Source organism: Physcomitrium patens, chromosome 21 (assembly GCF_059467195.1).
Source record: "Physcomitrium patens ecotype Gransden chromosome 21, ASM5946719v1, whole genome shotgun sequence".
NCBI classification, from domain to species: Eukaryota; Viridiplantae; Streptophyta; class Bryopsida; order Funariales; family Funariaceae; genus Physcomitrium; species Physcomitrium patens.
In genome coordinates this window covers 6,769,759-6,788,486 of record NC_143430.1, presented here as the reverse complement: position 1 = coordinate 6,788,486, position 18,728 = coordinate 6,769,759, and the positions used below count along the sequence as shown (strand labels likewise).

The following is an 18,728-nucleotide window of genomic DNA, read 5'->3' as shown; positions in this document are numbered from 1 at the left end:
AACAAGCAAGAATTACGGTCGGCTACGTAAATATATCATCGTGACGAAGGAGTTGCTGACATTGGTGAAATTGTTTTCATATCATACTTGCATCATTCTTGGGCAACAAAGCCCACCTCTCAGAATTTCACAGCAGCACATTGATTGCAATCGTGCCCTTCGCTTGCAGCAGCGATGAAAACAGAAGAAACGTTGCAAATAGACATCAAACACTCTTGTACCAGCAGATTTCTTTCCTGTTCCAAGCATCAGCGATAAAATCTAATGAGGCATCGAAATGAGTCTCTTCAGAATTTATCCATCTGTTCAAGATTTTCTTCATCATCCTCATCTCTCCGTTCTTGCCGCGGCCGTGAATTCCCAACGGCTGAGCGATTATAAACTCTTGCACCTTCGCATGATGAGTTATAGCCCTTGTGACTGAGATAGTTTTCCAGAAAGAAAATTGTAAACGTATTTATTCCATGGTCCTTGCTGTGCTCGTTGTTAACCACAAATTGGCTTCTATGATCAATAATCTTGTTCTTGTCTAATTCAACTTTTGTACCGAGTGATTCATTGATTTTGTCAAGAAACAAATGGATACTTAAGCTTGATAGATTGCACTCAAAGCCATTCTTATTATAATCAAATAACCCTGTTGCAAGGGCTTTCCATGCTCTTGTTGGGCCACAAGCCTTGATTCTAGCCCATTTTATCCCCACAGCAGGAAACAAGAACCTTTCAACCACGCAGCACATTTGTGGATTCATGATCGTTTGTCTCAGAACAAGAGAACTATATTTCACAACACAACAAAAAGATTGCGAAAAATAAAAACTAAACTGCAATTTCCTCCACTCCCCATTAATTTATTTCACTCCTCTCTCTTCACATGCCAATCCTTCAACGAGGACGAGCAGGAGAGAAAATCAAATTATTAAGTCACAGTACGCGATGAATGAAAAGTCTAAAATAGGAAAAGTGAGTTCTGTTCACGAAACGTCCACAGTACAAAATAGAACGTTTTGTACTATCTGCCACCACTGGCCTCTAGCTTCCAGAGTTTCTGCAAAGTGCACTTTAAGGTTAAAACAACACAGTGCAGCTGTCAAGTTGATGAGCAAACGGATCTTCAACATGTGGTCTACAATACACATCCCTGCTGTGTTGTCAAACGTTTACTTCATTTTTTTACATTTTTCTCAATATGGAATATCGTCAAAGTGAACCTAACCTTTAGATCTCAAAGCACATTACAGGAACTGCACCACAAAAGCAGAAAGCAGCAATAGTGGTAGAAAACTTTTAGAGAATTTATGCCTTAAAGTTCATGCAGTCGGAACCGGGAACCCAAATATGCAGGTTGTGCTGTCCCTACTATTATAGGAGCTCAAATTAGGTCAAAATCTATCTATACCAGCTATGGGAAGAAATCCCCAGAGCATCTGTTGACAGTCTGCGTCCATGTTCAAAAGTACAAGCCTTCATTGTTTAAAAAACTTTGCACTAGAAGCATTCAGCCAGCGATGCTTTGGTGAACGCCTCATCCTTGTCTTTGTAGTAAGCGGCGTTTGCCTTGAGCACCAAAGCCACTTCTGTCACCAATGAAGAACCCATGTTGTCTCGCAGGGCCTTACTACTTTCTAATGCTGAAATGCCCTCCTCTACTGTCCCCGGCAACGTCCGCACGGACTCTTTGTCTTCCTCTTCAATCTCTGTGTCTGAGGTTCATTGCAACCAACAAGTCACGAGTCTGATTTCACGAGGTCATGTGCATCAACTTATCTGTAGAGTAAAGTAGGACAATTTGTAATAAAACTAATGGGAACCTAAAGGGTTTTAGAAAACAAAGGGGGGTTATGCACACCTATGGGGTCGGGCAAGTGGATATGCTTGCGTAGGCCATCGATTCCTGCAGCGAGGATGGCAGCTAAGCCATAGTAAGGATTACCACACGCGTCAAATTGCCTCAGCTCCAGGCTGCTTACCACATTTTCAGCAGAGCATAACGTTCGAAGAGGTGCTGTCAAGTTGCCTTGTCCCCAGAAATGATAGCGGGGACCACTAATTGAATCATAGCTGCCATGCAAAACATGCAAAACAGAAGTCATCAGTATAAGTATACTGAGAGAATCACTCGCCAATGTTTTTCAAAAATGAATTACATGGAGAATTGAACTCTAACTGTCCATTCTTTTCTTGAAGATTGCAGTTCTGCATTCCACTTTGATCATGAGGCGAAACGTGTCAATGTGGAAAAAATTGAGGTCAGATTCAACGCAGTAGAGGATCCAACACAATCCAGAACAAGCGATTTACCTTAATTGGAGTGGAGCAGTCAATGCAAGAATAGCGGGCAAGTGATGGAAAATTCCACCCAAGAACTTTCCTCCAATTTCAGACAACCCATACTTATTTTTTGAGGGATCCTGGGACCCCAATACATTCTCTTCCATTTGCCACAAACTCGTTCGGACCCGCGAGCTACCAATACCTGAGTTTGCGTGCCTACGAACGGGCGGTATAAGAAACTAGATCAGTTTATGACAAAAATATTCCCTTCAAAAACCTTGAAGCTGAAAAGCATACGAACAAAACTGACAATTGTTTAAGTCTGAAGGAAGACATTGCGGTAGCCCTCTACATTCAGAATCTAAATGACATACACTAAATTGATTGAGACAATATAGTCAGACAGGATGAGAAGTGCTTACAAGTTGGGAACAAAAGAAGCACGCAAGGAGTGCTTGCTGGCTATTGCCATCACAGTATCCTTAACAAGGACAAGGTTGTCGGCTGCAGTGAGAACCTGGGCTTCTCCAATGGAGATAACAAACTGGCCTCCTCCTTCACAGTGCATCTGTACAAAACCGCAAAAATGAATGAAGATCTCATAATAAAAAGAACAATCTACAAGGCCAAAATAGAACCAGGCCCGTCAACTTATTCCGCAGTTCATCACATAAATCTAAAGAATGGCTTCTATAGTTACCTCTTCAACGTGAATGTTAAAGGATGATAGAACATCGTCAATTTCAGCCAAGATGGACGAAGCTACATGTACACCAGCTGCAGATGAAAACGAGCTTGTGTTGAGAAATTCCAAGTTCTGGGACCCAGTAGATTTCTTGAGAAGATAGAAACCAACGTCAAATCCCGCCCGCATCACCTACACACCAACATCAACCCAAAGTTTTCTGCAGCTCTCAGCACTTGTACTCGGTCAGTCTAGAGCAAAAACACTCTGAAATGAAACATGTCCAAAAATAAAATTTTACGGGTTACATAAAAAAGAAAGGCCCATGAGAAGCGTGCTTCTCATTCTTACAAGATTGAAGCTCATGCGTAGTGTTTGCGACAGGCGTTGAAGCGTATTGCGAGGGCAGTATTCCCACGGAAGTCCAGGCTTCTCGTGAATATTCGTGAATACCAAAGCATCCTCTGGGCACCTACACCAGCTCAACTACTTCACAGTTATTACTTAAGGCATAATACTAGTTATTGAACCGCCAAGGAAAAACTCTGTATGTACTCACAAGGCAGCAACACAACGAACAAAGAGCCTCGGGAAGAGCTTACCAGGGAAGAGTAACCTTTGTGCTCAGATCTGGCATGAGACGAATTTCGCCAACAGCATTGAATGCCGAGTTGGGAACAGGATAATCCGCATAAGAAGCCAAGAACATAACTATGTTCGCAAGACCCACGCCGTGCTCCACTACCACCTCCTCAAACCTTCGAATAGGGACTATCTGCATTTCATTTCAACACCATTTCACCATCCCAATATTTAAATGTTGTCGGTTAAGTCAACGAAACAAAGTGAATACAATCGATGGCTGCCCAATGTCGACTGTCCCCTCTCAAGTCATGATGCTGAACTTGTCATCAGGCTACTAGAAGCATGTTGTCAGATCTCAGCAGGCACAGAATTTAACAAGTGGACTATGCTTAGCTGGTGTGGAAAACGCACCCGACAGCGAAGAAGCCCTGATGAGTCAACAAACATCAACCGAACGTGCTTAACCTCAATAGGCTTGGCATCAACCGCCACTGCATTAACGGTGCCAGCTACACGAGGTATCACTGCCACAGGAGCCGCGGCTACAGCTTTTACTTCTGCAGGTCTCTGAGTCGGCTCTTCAGGCTTTGTAAATCTAGGTGTTGGATTTGTCTCAAGAGTGGAGCCATTAGGATGAGCCGGCTTTGGCACTGCAGCTAGAAGTCGGAACTCAAAAGTGGGAGGCTTTTCAACAGTTAGTGAAGGAGCAAGAGACTCTTGTAATCTCATAAGACTTTCAGTTGAAAGAGTCCGCTGAATGCCTGTGCGCGCCCCTTCAAGCTTGTAAAATTCAAGTGCATTACGATTCAAAATCAGATGAGCAGCTCCAACTGCTTCTTCAAGTGTCAAATCGCCATTATCATATGACTCACATAACACGCGAGTTAGAATATCTCGTGACCACTTCGCCCCTACAAGACATACACACACAAAACCATATTACACACTTTTGAAGATGTCTACAAACGTCCATCAGGATTTTTTCACTCTAATTCATGCACGGAAGGACCAACTTCTCTTCACAAGTGAAATTGGTAGCATTATATTCAAAGTTGGCAGGATTATATGATTATGACTCACAAACCTAAATAAAATGTCTCAGGAAAAGCGTATCCGTCACTGCTGAACATGATCTGCAACACAAATTCCAAGAAGTTTAGAGAGGAATAAAAAACATCTAGTCCGTGACTTTGATTGAATACTAATTTTTAGCTTTTGTACTGTGACTCATAAACTTGGAAAGGATTATAGTGGAAGAAAAGGGCTGATTATCACTTTAACTTAATCCAGTGATTTCCAAGTCCACTGGCTCTTTTTTCAACTCCAATCATCATAGTACATGAAATCCTTCGTAAACAATAACTCTATACTTAAATTTCACTGAAGATGTAATCTCCAGAGGATCTCACCTTATTCACAGGTGCCAGATCAAGAAGATCGCTAAGAGCACACCTCATCCCTCGAACACTTAACATGGGCACAACGAGTCCGAAATCAATGTGCACCTGCCGATCCATGGGTTTCCAAGACAGAGTTGCAGTGCATATAAGTATTCCTACCATGACAGCAAATACGCTTTCACTTTCTACAGATAAATATCGCAAGATCAAGAGAACAAGAACAATAGTACAACTTTAATGTTGCGACAAATATACCTGCGGGTAGACGCTCGCAAGATACGATGCCTCGCGCATAAATGGGTAAGACCCATGAAGAAGAACGATGCGGCTCTTTGCAAAGAGCGGGTCTTCAAGGATAGCACGAAGATGTAGGGGATTGGCCAGCTCCAGCTGCAAGTCCTTGTCGCCAAAGCTAACATATCATGCACAAAAGGAAGCCTTTCTGTAAGCATCAGCGTCACAAACTTCACGACTTAGGCCCTGGCAGTCAAATATTCACGATTGATCCTACATAAAATGCAGAGTGCAAAACGGAAATTACCCAGTATGGATTTGCATGGGGATGTTATGTTCAGTGGCGACCTCGAGTGCACGGACAAACATGAAGTCAATAAAGGCTTTGTTTGAAACTAAGATAGGTTGGCCCGCCTCGTGATTCCCTGCACAGAAAAAAGAAAAAAGAAAAAAACCACTAGAGTACTTAAGATATGATCTCAAACGAGCTTTTAAACCATGTATACAAACATCACTGCAACCAGAATCTAAACATTGTATGAAGAGGAATAATCCACATACGCAGATCTTCATGGAGACCAGTCTCGGCAGCTTGCGCTTTGACATGAGGGTTGATACGAAGGCCGCTGCGATACGCGCAAATGCTCTTGAACGCCACTACCTTCTCCGAAAGTGTAAAGCTTTCGAGTTAAAGAATTCATCTCAAAATTCCAAGCAAAGGAACAACGAATTCAAAGGAGAACTGTATTTAGCAAGTTCCTGAGAGTGCACACAAGCTCACGAGAATAATAACTTAAGCCTGGCATGGCGTGTTTCATTGTAACAGAAGTCTGGCTAGTGCCTTATTATCAGCGAATATGGTTTAAATAAATGAAGAAAGTTCAATGAAGGATATGACTCTAAAGTCGACACAAAACGATGGTCGAAGCTCTCCAGTGTCCATCTTGAAAATCCGCCTTGGCTCTGTCATGAAGAAGTTCGAACAAGCAGTTGTCATGCACCAAGTAACGGCATTAGCAAGATATGATATCGAAAGCAGTGTTGCGACTGATCAAGCTGCTTACCACGGGTTGGTTGAGCACGGCCTCCGCAACCGTTTCGATTCGAAGGACTCTGTGCACACCAGGAATGTATTTCCGGTGCCAACCCATGCCCAACATTCGATCCATAGTCAAGCCGTCGTCCAGGAGGACACATTCGATGTTTGCGCCGCCGAAGCATTTCTCACTAACCGCTTCGAGTCCTAAAGATTCTCGGTGTGCCTTGAGAGAAGACTCATTCGGCTCCACACCATACATGTCTCCCAGCTCTTGGAGACTTCTCTGTCAATGCCAACAACTCGCAACTGTAATGAGAAAAATGATTTACGCTGCCAAGGATAAAGCTATTACACCTTGAGCAGCAAAACCCTACAGAATGCAATGTACTTGTAAGCTTGATCTTGTAAACCGGAATTCTCCCCTGCCTGTTCATGAAGATTTCCAAATCCGTCGGGCTTATCCCTTCCTACTGCAGATGTGTTGCTCTGGGGCTTCAATAATGTGCATGATTTCGCAAAATGGCAAGAGTAGAACTTACAGGTACAGGAGAGACGGACCTGGTAAGCGAGGCTGAGTGGCACGCCCGACAGAGTCTCGTGGCCGCGCTCATCGGAGAGGCATCGCAGGAAGGGCAAATTGGAGTCGAGAGCCACCACGTTGTGGGCATGGGCGTCCACAAGCGGCACATTCAAGCATGTCTGACGGATTTTTTCATGGTCTTGCTCCAGCGTGCTTGCCATCTTCCTCCTCTAGGCTCCCGATCCAATCCTCGCCGCACACTAGATCCGCTTCGCAAGGATGTTGGCCGTCTTCAGTGACCCAATGCGATCGGATGCCAAGCCTAGTATGCTTGAAATTCACCCACAGAACAAACTCATTCCTCGATGTAGATCAACACTCGTGTCGATTACAAAAGAAAGCTCAACTGGTGCACACAAGCCACAAGCTCCTTAATCTCCACACAATCGATCTCAAATTTGTTACAGGAGTGCCTGCGATCCATGCCAGCAACAATGAGGCTTCCAACATAAGCTTGAGAGTACTCTCACGGTTATGTCTCAAAGTTTCTAAACATTTCGCAATAGGACAGGAAAACTTGATAAGAAACTCCGGCGTGCATGGGAAAAAACGAAGCTGAGAAAAAATGGTTCTAAAAGCATCAGATCGCACCCTAAAAGAATCTCCCACAGAGAGCAACAAAATTCCCAGACCCTCGTCCTGACTCTACTCGCCTCACACGCAAGGAATGGCTAATTCTCTAGTTGTAGTGTAAATTGACTGACAACTAAACACCTCGAATCTTCTGCAAAGCTTCGTTACAAAACCAATCATCTAATGACTAGCACTGCAAAGAAGCTCTCCCCTTTCCCCTTACCGCGTGCCTGTCAACCTCAAAAGCTGAAGTCTTTTTTAAATAATATGAGATAAATTATTGAATGTCTGATTTTTATTTTATTTTTTTATGAAAAAAGAACAGATTTTCTAGAAGAAACAAAAGCTCGGCAACTATCAACCTGAGCAACGGAATCGATCAACCAACGAGCACAGCAAAAATACCTTCACAGGCAAATGTTCCAAATCCTAATTCGAGAGGAGATGCATTCAAAGGAAAACCTAAGAGAGGCAGCGACGCCGGAACGCATTATTACATCTAAACATCTAGATTAATGGACTACGGATACGGTTGTGTGGACAAGATAATTGGTCATAACCAGCGCCAGCCCACCTTCAAGACAATCACTACCTCTCTTGTCGCAGACAAGACGAAAGACACGAGTCTCATCTCTGGGATGAGACACCCACAGACAAGCTCGCATTCCTTCTTTATCTTTTCCATGTGCCAGGCGGCTCATCTTTCTGATATTAAAAAGGGGATGGGGGGCCACCAGCGAGTCACGAAGCTATTACTTCGGCAGTCTCCCGATTGCTGATCCTCACGACTCAACTTTCACTTGCGCTTCCACTTACCCTTTTGTCCATCTGTCATGCCTCTGTGACTTGGCGCGGCAGGATTACACTGAAGCAACAGCAGCATACATGGTATTCACAAAAAAGTGAGACAGACGAAACAGTGTCCTCACGACCACAGTTCTAACAGCGACGATAACCCTCTGAACCATCGATCCATCCAATCACACATTCCTCCTGCAGGTAGTGACTTGCGAGGAGACCGTGCCAGTGATTCCTAGCATCATTCTTATGCCCACCTTTGCTGATCTCTTTGACTCTCCTCCCCAAAACATGAGTGCGGGTGTGGTGTGTGTGTCTGTTTGTTTGTGTGTTTGTGTGTGTCTAAATATCTCTCTCACTCACTCGCTCTTCAGCATTGTGCTAAGATCCACGACTTCCAACATCACGATTGTTCCACTCACGGTAATGACATTCCACGAGATCAGTAAGTGATTCACTTTCTGTCTAGTGCTTCCACAGCTTGCTAGAGCGCCAGCAATCAGCAAGCTGCGGCATTCCGTTTCGATGTTGCTCCAAAAGCATTAAACTGCTCAAAATGTCTGCAAGGGACCCACGCCCGACTTGCGAGGTTAGCGCATTTCATCTACAGTGCTGTCTTTTGGGTGTTTATCATCTTCCTTGATCGCCCCCCTCCATGACCTCAACTCTACCAATAATTTATCGTATTGATTTCATGTCTGGTTCTTTTATTATCATTATGATTATTATTATTATTTGGGTGTAAAACATGTGCCTTGATTTTGGAATAAAAACTGAACACACCTCAGAAAACCATCATTTTTTCATGTAATTTTAGATCTGAAAATAGTGATTCTAACAATATTATGAGTAAATTATAAATATATGTTTCGAATCAGGCGAATGCAATTAATCGATTAGATAAATTGACACTTGACCAATTATAAAAATCTTTTTTTAGGAGTGCAGTGGGTCAGAATAAAATGAAGACTTTTTGCAATCTAGTAACCTTCTTACCCCTTAATCATAGTATGTTACAATGTATACAATGAATATATTATGATTAATAAATTCATGCATACATATTTGTAATTATTGTATACATTGTGTCAAAGGCACGGCATTCGTTAGAGAATTACATGAAATTCCAATGTAATTCTACTATTTCACGCAAACCAGTGGCACTGTAATAATCTCCACTGCGGGTCCAAAAAGACCAAGTTTACCTCAACAAGTGCTGAAAAGCAGCAGTTGGGTGGCAATTCAAACGCCTCAAATTGGGACCCTGCGTATAGGAGCAAGCTTCTGGAAAAGACTTTGTTTCAATTGACTGCAAGCTAAGTGCATGGGACTAAGAGAGTTAGTCACGTAGCAACACTTGGGGGTGAGTCTTCTAACCGATAGTTAGAAAAGTTGGAAAAATATGACTTGGAAATAAGACCCTTAGATGCATTACCACAAGCAACAAAACCAGTCTAAGTCACAACTAGTGGGGAACTGGCAAGAAGTGTGTGTGAGATGTACCCGTTGGTAGAGGCCAGAAGCCTGTGAATATTAGAATTACATGAAATTCCAAATTCGTAATATTTTGTTAGCAATCATGAACTCCAAAATTCGAAGCATATATCTGTAACTTTTTGTATGACATGGACAATAATTGATAACAAAAAAAACGCTCAACTCAACAGACATGCGAAGAATTCTGAGAAACCAAAGTTTGTATTCAATATATGGAGTAATAGTCAAGTAGTAGAAAAAATATGGTAGAACCAGTGATGCACCCACACATGGAAAAAGTGTACGTGTTGGATGGGTTGAGAGCTTAGGAATTGGTTGAGAACTACTGTATTGGATGCTTGGGATCCAGTATGAGAAGCACTTTTGAGCAATTAATCATGGGAGGTGTGACTTAGGAGTACTTATCAGACAGAGTTTTGGTGTCCTGTCCCAGTCCTGAAGTTGTTCTCGCTGGTCCCATGGAATAAGCTTCGGTGGGGCTTGCGGACGTCATGGAATGCTTGTGAACCCTAAAACCTGTCAGGAATGTGGCCCCTTTTATTGTGTGAGTCCTTTGGTCTTTGTCCACCCAACCTCCTGGACATGAGGTGGGTGTTGTCCTACTTCACATGCACCACGTCCAATGCCAACATGGAGGAATGCATGTCAACATGATCACCATCCTCGTCTTCTTCGGTGACTTACCAACACTATTTGAGCCACTCCTGGAGCGGTGACTGTGAATGTCACCGGTTCTGAAGGCTTTTTTTCGAGATTTTCCTTTATTCTGCACAATAATAGAAGTCCAGCAAAATACATATGGGTCTTTGTAACAGTTGGGATGCTTCTCCACATGGATTACGTGAGGCAGAAGCACCAGCAAGTGGTGATGAACCAAAAGCGTGAGAATGCAGGCCGGGACGCAGAATCTCCTGTACAGAAAATGTTGATACCCCCAATGCTCCAGGGTTGCTAAGGCGAGTTGAAAAGACTGTAATGCTATGTAAAAATAAGAATTGAATGCCACGCCTCACATTTGAATTATATAAAAGCAGGGCTCATCGAGAGCAAATTGAAATGGGAAGATTACTTGCAACATCAGAAATGTGGTGACTGGGTATTGCATCACATTTTTTCCCTGAGGTCAACATTTTCCCTGTCCTAAAGCGACTCATGCCTTATGACATGATATTGTACAGATGATTTTAAATGCTTACAGATTGGGTGATAAGTACCCGTCACACATTGCCGGTGGACGCAATGAAGTGAACGACTAGCATTACAGAGAGTTTCGATCCTACGGATTTGAGTATCAAGAATGAAAAGCAATTACATATGAACTGCTCAACTTTAAATTACATAAAACAGAGTGCACACTGGTGCTTCACTAAAATAACATTACCACCTCTTACTGGTAAATGTGTAAAGGCAATTGGATTCCGTAGTCCTTCCAGTTCTTGGATGGAATCACAAGCTTGCGCATTCTTGTCGAACAACTACAAAATTTTCTCCAGTCCATAGACGAGAGACTGCCCAAAAATACACACATGCACGCACCCAGTATCCATAAGTGAGGTGAAAAATCGAACGAAGCGTCGGCTATAAATAGTGAAGGCTGCGATGAAATGCTTTTTTCAACAATGCCAAGTTCAACCGCAAGATATCCATACTACCAGCGTCAAAACAGCATGAGGAAATGTGAGGAAATTAACCTTCAGCCGCACTACCCTCCGAATTGCCATAATTAACCCAGGCATCAATGCCTTCACGTCTGTCACATCGTGCCGAAAAGATAGCGTCTGCATTCTTCCACATAACAGCCTGCTTAGAATCCTTAAACCAGAGCACTACACGAATAGGATGAAAGAAAAGTGCCTAAAGAGAGTTAACAAACTGAACTACCTCTCCAGGACCCGCAAACCGAACGTCAACGCTAGATATGAGCCCTGGCAAGGCCATGCTGTGTATACGCACTCCATCTCCGACAATGTCTCCCCTAGCCTGCATAGAGATCATGTCGGAGACCATGCGATATAGTACATATATTTAGCACAGCTGTGTGGGAGGAGAACTCATAAAAAAGCAGTGGCCAAGTTCACATTAACGTACCAGAAATTCCTTTGAGTCGTCGCCCTCATTGTACATCTGTCCGAGGCCTGAGAGGCTGCTGGCAAGCTGAGTCGCTTGTTGCGAGGGGTATTCCTAGTTGAATAAAAAATCAATACTCAGAAACCAATACATGCTATGGAATTGCAAAGGAAGTCGTAATCAAATACGGCTAACGCGGGCGTGCAAATATTGCTGGTGAACATGCTTAATGCTGGGTACCACTGATAAGCAGAGACTTACTGATAAACCTTCTTGTGATTCAATGATCTCAACATGTTTGTACTGAAAAGCTGCGGACGCTGCAGCTTGTTGGAGCAGCACCGCGCCAATCGACAAAGAAGGGGCCACAATACACCCCTGACCACACCCACCATCCAAATAACCTCACCTTGATAATGTTAATTGATTAATTAACTAAGATTTTATAGATTGAAATTAAAGTAGGAATGATTTAGAAATCTTGCAATAGAGCCTGATTGGCACAGGCTAAAACAGAATTTTGACTGCATTGTTGACATGAAGAAGGAGGTCTCACCGTTGCTCACCGTGCTGGCCTTCTCACAGAACGAAGAAAGCGCCCCAACTTTATCCATTCCTAAGCCTGGCACTCCCACAACGCTTTTCAAGCCAAACGCTGTTGCCTGCGCTTCACAACGTGGCGTGAGTAAAGATCATGGAACCTTTTTTCACCTCAATCATCTCCCCGACCAACAGTAGAATACGAGGTAACTAGCCGAATCCAAGACACTGACAGCATCATCGAGACACTATTAAGCATCTCAAAAGGTCTCGAAACTACATGATTGTCGAGTTGTGGATATTGTACCTGACGGACATTTTCGTAAACTGCAGCAGGGTCGTCAAGGTCCACAAATACTCCCATAGATGTGCCCTACACCCCCCCAGCAAACTCTTAAGATATTTGTAAATAAGGACGACGTAGGGAGTAAATTGCCACAAGAAGCAAGATTTCACTAAAGGATTGTGAGGATGACAGATAGTGTTTACCTGAGAGAGGGATCCTAAAACCATGACAATGTCATTCAAGATAGGTATCTCCAACGATTCTGCAAGTCCTGCCACCTGCAACCATGAGCCCAGCAGGATTTGCGTTACGTCAACCCGTAATCACAACAACTTATAGGTTCTCCTCCTCCAGCACTGATATACGAAGGGTCAACAACTACGTACCTCACCCGCGTCTTGGCCTTGATATTTGGAGTCCAAGGCGCCGGCTACCTCCATACCTCGCGCTTTGTGAATTGCAGCAACAGCTGCCTTGCCCAACTCTGAGCCAGCTCCATTCACAACGACCTAGTCACCAATGAAATGCAATCACAAACAGAAATAATACAAAGAACTTTTCATTGAAGACTGGATAATTAGATATATTTCAGAACCCCACAAAATGAAGTGCTAAGCTTAAGCAACCGTGAACCAGTATCTCATCATTTTACATTCTCTAACCATTGACGTTACAAGGAATATGGCCATGAATTTACCATTCTCAACATTTAGAGAATCACCTTTATGACGTTAGGGTTACGGTTCGATCCCCCAATGGAGCACAATGGCGGGCAGAAACTACGTCGACCCCGACCAGTTAATACTGGAACTGTCCCCAACACAGCATGTGCGCAATGCCCAAGGCTCGCGGAGCTTGGAAGCCCCATCACCTCTACAAAAAGCTTCGAAAATCAGCAATTGGAACACCCAACAGGTGGTCTTGGTTAGATTATCCTGCTCGTAAACCAAGGATTCAAACATTCAATGATCTCGAGTGTGCTCAATCTGCCGAAGCTCTCAGAACAGAGGCCCTGCTTGCGTTCTGGATTAGACACTTCGTCTACAATGCCGGATGTATCATCCATAAGGCATCCCATCATGACGTGATGTAGCGTCATCACGGTCTCGCCATGGTTTCGACGACGGTACCTTTCGGTCGTTTACTCAATTTTTAAGTCCCGGGTATTGGGATTCTAGGGTTTGAGTGAGTAGGGCAAAAGCCTTTGCGTTGGACTCAACGAACTCTTTCCCGGCTTCACTGTCGGTCTTCGGGTGCCTTCCACCTCCATTGCCGTCGTTCACAATGGTACTGAACTTTCTCTTCTTTTTTGCTTAGCAGTGACATTGTGCTTGGGGGCTTTGTCCCAACGCGTTTCACAAACCTCTTGAAGGTTTCGGCAGGGGTTGCAACCATCATGTTAAAACCTAGTTCTTGAGCTGAATTGAATTGTGTTTCGTGGATGTGAGGATTAGTTGTGAACATATATGTAAGGATTATCGAGCCCCATTCGTGCTTTTGGATCTTGGTGATATTATGGTTAGGGTTTATTGCGGATGGGTTTACTGAGCTATGGACGTGGTGCGTTTATATGTATCTTCTCTTTCTTGCAGACGAAAGGTACTGGAAGCTTTGGTAAGCGCCGGAACAAGTCACACACGCTGTGCAGGCGCTGTGGCCGCAGAAGCTTTCACATCCAGAAGAGCCGCTGCTCGGCTTGTGCCTACCCTGCCGCGAGAGTTCGCAGCTGTAAGTGGCTTTCTTCCTGGATAATTCCTTCATTCTAATTAAGGCCGGAATTGTCTTGTTACCTGCCATCGGTCGTTATCAGCCCTTCACGGTTTTATAATCATTCATTATGAATCAGTAGCCCTACATGCTTCCTTAGCTACCATACACATTTTCGCTCAGAAATTTAGAACGCAACATAAAAATTTTAGTTCTTAATGAACCACGAATGAATTGTTCAAGGATCAACTGTCTCATAGTTCTTTTAATTCATGTCCCAGACAATTGGAGCGTGAAGGCTATCAGGAGGAAGACTACCGGAACTGGACGTATGCGCCACCTGCGTCATCTTCCCCGTCGATTTTCTAACAATTTCAGAGAAGGTGCGTCCTACAGTTCTGTTCTGTGTTCAGTTAAGATTATTCATGCGAAAGAGATCACCAGTGTCTTCAACATGACAATTATCAGCAGTGTGTTGCGGGGTAGACTTCAAGATTCAGGGGGGGGGGGTTGAGTCTTTTGAAGTACTTCGCACAGCATGCCAATTAGTATTTTGGGTGCGTTGTTTTGCTCATCACCAATGTAAATTCAAAACCTTTTGTGGTCGAAGTATGTATTACTGTTTTTTGTATCATTTCGTTGGCGTCGGAGAGAACCATCAGGAGTTGCTATAATTATCTATCGATTGCAAACAATCTAAGAGGCGACCTTGAACCTTGCAGGAACCCAAGCAGCTCCCAAGAAGACGGTTGCCACGTCTTAGAATTGAACCAAGTTGAGGAGAACATGATGACGTGGGTATTATGATGACCACAATTTTATTTCAGCATGTTGGGAGGTTTTATTTGTGACCAAACGAGCAAAGTATCAGTAAAGGCTTGAACATTGAACAAGCATCTCGTATTTCAAGTCTTTTGTGTGGATGTACGAATTTCCTGCAGAGATGTGGTCTAAAATTGGAACTTTTGTGGATCAAGCATTTCCAAATCCATCGAAGCGCACAAGAATCGCGACTTCCCCCTCATGATCTATTGGAAACGCCGCAGTATCTGTCATTATTAGAGGATTTTCGAGCACTGCCTCGTGAGACCCATCACAGCTGAATTCAAAGATATAGTAATTGTGGTTACCAGAAATTAACAAGTAGGGGGAGTAGCTCAAATGGTAGAGCGCCTGATTCGCATTCAGGAGGTAACGGGATCGATGCCCGTCTTCTCCAGGGGTCATTAACAACATTTCGTACAGTCGATCTCCGAAGCTTTTTCCGCTTCTCCGCGCTTTAGATTTGCTATTAAATGTTGGAAGCGCGCGAATTATTTCTCTGCAAAGATTGATAAGAAGCACTGAGAGTGGAACTTGTTTGGAGATTTGATCCATTTTAACCCGTGTTACCTAGCCAAAATCATTACCACGTATGATATTGAAAAATAAGCCTCAACCCATTAGCTGGTGCCTACTTTTCTGGAAAGAACGTCTCTCAGATAAGATGGATTTTCAGTTTCTACCCAACGAACGGATCTGAACAAGTCTGAGAACATAAAGATGATTCTTTCGTACTGTATCAATTTGATTGAAGGACTCCTAAGTTCTACAATCAAATTGATTGTAGCATGAAATAGTTCCACTTTAAGATTACTTGAGCACATGTACCAAAAGTGTTTTCCAGATAGAATCATGCGTACACAACTCCCAACTCTCAACTCCCACATTACAAAATCCCATCGATCTCTTAACGGCAAAATCTTTAATTCAAATTATAAATCTACACTGGTGTGTACAAATTTTGAAAACTTAATATTTCAATATCAAAATGGAAACTTTTATAATAACTATATCCCATTCGTGAGATGCACACCCTGTGGTTCTCCTCACGAATGCAATTTACAGTAATGTACAAAGTTATGGCAAACTTGGATCTCAACATCTGTGTGTGATTAAGTAATATCGTCTCCTAAACTTCATTTCTTATTTGAGCCAAACTTGATCGACAAACTAGACTCCAGAGCTGGAGGCAAGCCTTTTCTCCTCTTCACCCCTCCACAGCTTGAACACTGAAACACACCACAAAAAATAATTGAAATGTAGACATTGCTCGTCAAATACCAAGACACTGCACATTGCAGAACAACGAGCGTCGTAAGCGAGATGCTCTTATTGCTTTACTTTATGCAACAATATAAACGAGCAGAATATCCGACCTTTTCTATACAGCGTCCAATACATAGTGGACAAGGGTCAGTATGCCGAAGCTTGCCCTCCCAGGTAAGAATACCACGCCCCTGGCAAACATGACAAGATTGCACTCCATACCCATCGCATTTTTCGCAAACTTTCTGCGACAAAATCCAAAAACGATTCACGTCAGGTATGATAGCTCATGGACCTCCAGGAACATCAAATGTCTATGAGTAGAATGATTAGGGCAGTCCAGATAGTGCGTGATAATCCATAAACAAAGGATGCAAAAGTTCTGTGTGAAATTTAAGATTTTCCAGCTAAAATGAGGGATGGTAATGTAAGAGTAGGTCCAACTAATAACCTGTGGAGTGCCAGGCATAAAGCCTTGATTCTTCACAGCAGTCTTCAATCCAAGAGCTGCAACTGAAAATGCAATTACAATACCCATCGGCCCTACAAACACACCACGATCGTGAATTCATACAATCGCATGATAAACCCTCGAATCCGTTTTGATTCGCGCAGTAAAAGAAAATGCCAAAAATCACATTAGAACAAGAAAATTCTCTATTGTCGTTCAAAATACAATACTAAGTGAGAGCACAGTCATACCTGGCAATTTGACGCTGTGCAAAGGATGGCCAGCCGGTACTGCGGTGTGGGACACTGCACGCCTCCCCGCTGACGAAAAGCCTTGTGATATAGACATTTGCGGCGGCCTACATCTTGCAGATCTCTTTGTATCAAAATCATGACCAATATCTGAAAGAATGAGGAACCGGCCAGTTAGAGAAGAAATTGTACTGAATACTACTCATTTGCAATCACATAATATCCCTGCTTTGACTACATTCAGCATTACATTAAGGTGATACTTAAGCACATAAGCTTCACCTAAACTTTAACACATGATTAATTCACAACATACGAACCTGCATGTCTCTCTGCAAGCGTCCCATCCTTAAATGCAGTAGCTTGTATATATTGAGATGCATTCTGGTTGCTGATATTACCTTCTACTTCATTAATGCGAGCCCCGAACTGTTCCTGTGAAGTAGTGACAGGTGAGGAGGTGCCAATTGCTGCAGAATCTTTTGAATTATTTGTAAACTTCGGATCATGCCACAAGTTCTGCAGTGTACTTTCAAACCCTTCGATCAGCGGAGAGTCAAACGACCTGATAGACAATCCACAATCTAAAAATATCAATAATTTGGTACCATAGTACAGATCAAGAGAGCCGGCGTTACACAAAATAAACTAGGATACTGTCAAAGACGATTTAAGCGTCTTGTTTCTGATAATAAGAGTATTCGATCCTGATGGTGATGTTATACTAAACAACATGAGGCCGAAAACTGAGTAAATTTAACACAGCAGGGCTTGTAAAGAATATTTGATGAAAAATGAACTATTAGCGATGTTAGTGCCCCATATAGTACATGACGTGAAACAGAATATGAATGTTTTCAATAATATCCAGACAGGTATTCTAATAATAACTACAGCCCAAAATTATCATCGGAATTAAAAATCACTTCAAACAGAAAAACAGATACCTTCGGGAAAGCTACCGTTTTGCTAGAGCACAGTTAAAGCCGAAAAAACTGCTCGTACGCCTCTAACACACGTGTTTCTCAAGAGATCAAACTCACCTCGCCACTACCTGCATCCCTAGCTGCTTTCTCCTCTGGCGATTTCTCAAAGGAAGCTTCAGCATTCCATCAGCGGGGAATGTAAACCGAAGACTCTGTCCGGCCGCGTCCGAGAGCTCAAAATTACTGCAACCTGGCGTCGATGCCACGGAACCAAAACTGCAGCAAGTTGTACACATTGGTACGTCCCTTACAGAGGCTGCCATAGCTGCACCAGAACTCGCTTGCTGTATAGGGACTCACTCAAATAACAATCCAAACAGAACAACTACCCGCCCAACTGTATCGCAAACTCTCAGCTCAAAACAATTAACCAACGAGACAACCCACTTCACCAAGAACCACCTGAGCTTAGAAGAACCACACAGCAGAAAAAAATCCTCTATTCAGAACCTTCAGGATACACCACTGCAGCAAAACCAAGTGGGCAAAAGCAGTCCTCTCATTAACACTACATTACACGCGCAACCGTTTAAAGAAGACGGCGAAGATATCACTACAATCCATTGGATCCAAAAAGCATGGAGGTGGGATAGATTTTGAAAGGCACGAAGATAGGATTACACCCAGCGTAGCCATAATAAGTAATGCATTGAATTCTTTCATTGATCCATTATCCCGATATTGCTA

General features: G+C 43.1%; 4 protein-coding genes and 1 non-coding gene across 10 annotated transcripts; 2 read left to right on the top strand and 3 right to left on the bottom strand.

The window, feature by feature from the left end:
• Positions 1–1,147: 1,147 nt before the first annotated feature.
• Positions 1,148–8,078, bottom strand: LOC112274246 (protein fluG). 4 transcript variants are annotated; one of them, XM_090245929.1, is made up of 17 exons: positions 7,945–8,078; positions 6,776–7,210; positions 6,243–6,500; positions 6,075–6,141; positions 5,740–5,853; positions 5,486–5,603; positions 5,200–5,356; positions 4,954–5,049; positions 4,629–4,677; positions 3,956–4,455; positions 3,562–3,734; positions 3,311–3,431; positions 2,975–3,151; positions 2,697–2,842; positions 2,302–2,490; positions 1,850–2,061; positions 1,148–1,703 (listed from the first exon to the last, which is right to left on the bottom strand). In XM_090245929.1, exons 2-17 carry the CDS (start codon positions 6,956–6,958, stop codon positions 1,489–1,491), a joined length of 2,775 nt encoding a protein of 924 aa, XP_090102055.1. In that variant the 5' UTR covers positions 6,959–7,210; positions 7,945–8,078; the 3' UTR covers positions 1,148–1,488. The 4 variants fall into 4 exon arrangements, with proteins under 4 accessions (XP_090102055.1, XP_090102054.1, XP_090102056.1 ...); XM_090245928.1 differs by lacking the exon at positions 7,945–8,078 and adding an exon at positions 7,776–7,940; XM_090245930.1 differs by lacking the exon at positions 7,945–8,078 and adding an exon at positions 7,733–7,772.
• Positions 8,079–10,794: 2,716 nt separating this feature from the next.
• On the bottom strand, positions 10,795–13,586 carry LOC112274247 (dihydrodipicolinate reductase-like protein CRR1, chloroplastic). 2 transcript variants are annotated; one of them, XM_024503566.3, is made up of 10 exons: positions 13,280–13,586; positions 12,945–13,067; positions 12,762–12,836; positions 12,580–12,645; positions 12,299–12,394; positions 11,994–12,110; positions 11,754–11,846; positions 11,547–11,645; positions 11,357–11,443; positions 10,795–11,173 (listed from the first exon to the last, which is right to left on the bottom strand). In XM_024503566.3, the coding sequence occupies exons 1-10, from the start codon at positions 13,424–13,426 to the stop codon at positions 11,141–11,143; spliced, it is 936 nt and encodes a 311-aa protein (XP_024359334.1). In that variant the 5' UTR covers positions 13,427–13,586; the 3' UTR covers positions 10,795–11,140. The 2 variants fall into 2 exon arrangements, with proteins under 2 accessions (XP_024359334.1, XP_024359335.1); XM_024503567.3 differs by lacking the exon at positions 11,547–11,645 and having other exon boundaries at positions 13,280–13,578.
• Positions 13,587–13,795: 209 nt separating this feature from the next.
• On the top strand, positions 13,796–15,174 carry LOC112274250 (large ribosomal subunit protein eL37y). The gene is made up of 4 exons (XM_024503571.3): positions 13,796–13,845; positions 14,151–14,286; positions 14,547–14,648; positions 14,988–15,174. The coding sequence occupies exons 1-4, from the start codon at positions 13,843–13,845 to the stop codon at positions 15,026–15,028; spliced, it is 282 nt and encodes a 93-aa protein (XP_024359339.1). The 5' UTR covers positions 13,796–13,842; the 3' UTR covers positions 15,029–15,174.
• Positions 15,175–15,411: 237 nt separating this feature from the next.
• TRNAA-CGC (transfer RNA alanine (anticodon CGC)) lies at positions 15,412–15,484 on the top strand. Its single transcript has one exon. It is a non-coding gene; the product is annotated as a tRNA-Ala (tRNA).
• Positions 15,485–15,989: 505 nt separating this feature from the next.
• On the bottom strand, positions 15,990–18,533 carry LOC112274249 (uncharacterized). 2 transcript variants are annotated; one of them, XM_024503568.3, is made up of 6 exons: positions 18,099–18,533; positions 17,376–17,620; positions 17,056–17,205; positions 16,805–16,896; positions 16,464–16,598; positions 15,990–16,316 (listed from the first exon to the last, which is right to left on the bottom strand). In XM_024503568.3, the coding sequence occupies exons 1-6, from the start codon at positions 18,302–18,304 to the stop codon at positions 16,224–16,226; spliced, it is 921 nt and encodes a 306-aa protein (XP_024359336.1). In that variant the 5' UTR covers positions 18,305–18,533; the 3' UTR covers positions 15,990–16,223. The 2 variants fall into 2 exon arrangements, with proteins under 2 accessions (XP_024359336.1, XP_024359337.1); XM_024503569.3 differs by having other exon boundaries at positions 17,457–17,620.
• Positions 18,534–18,728: the final 195 nt, after the last annotated feature.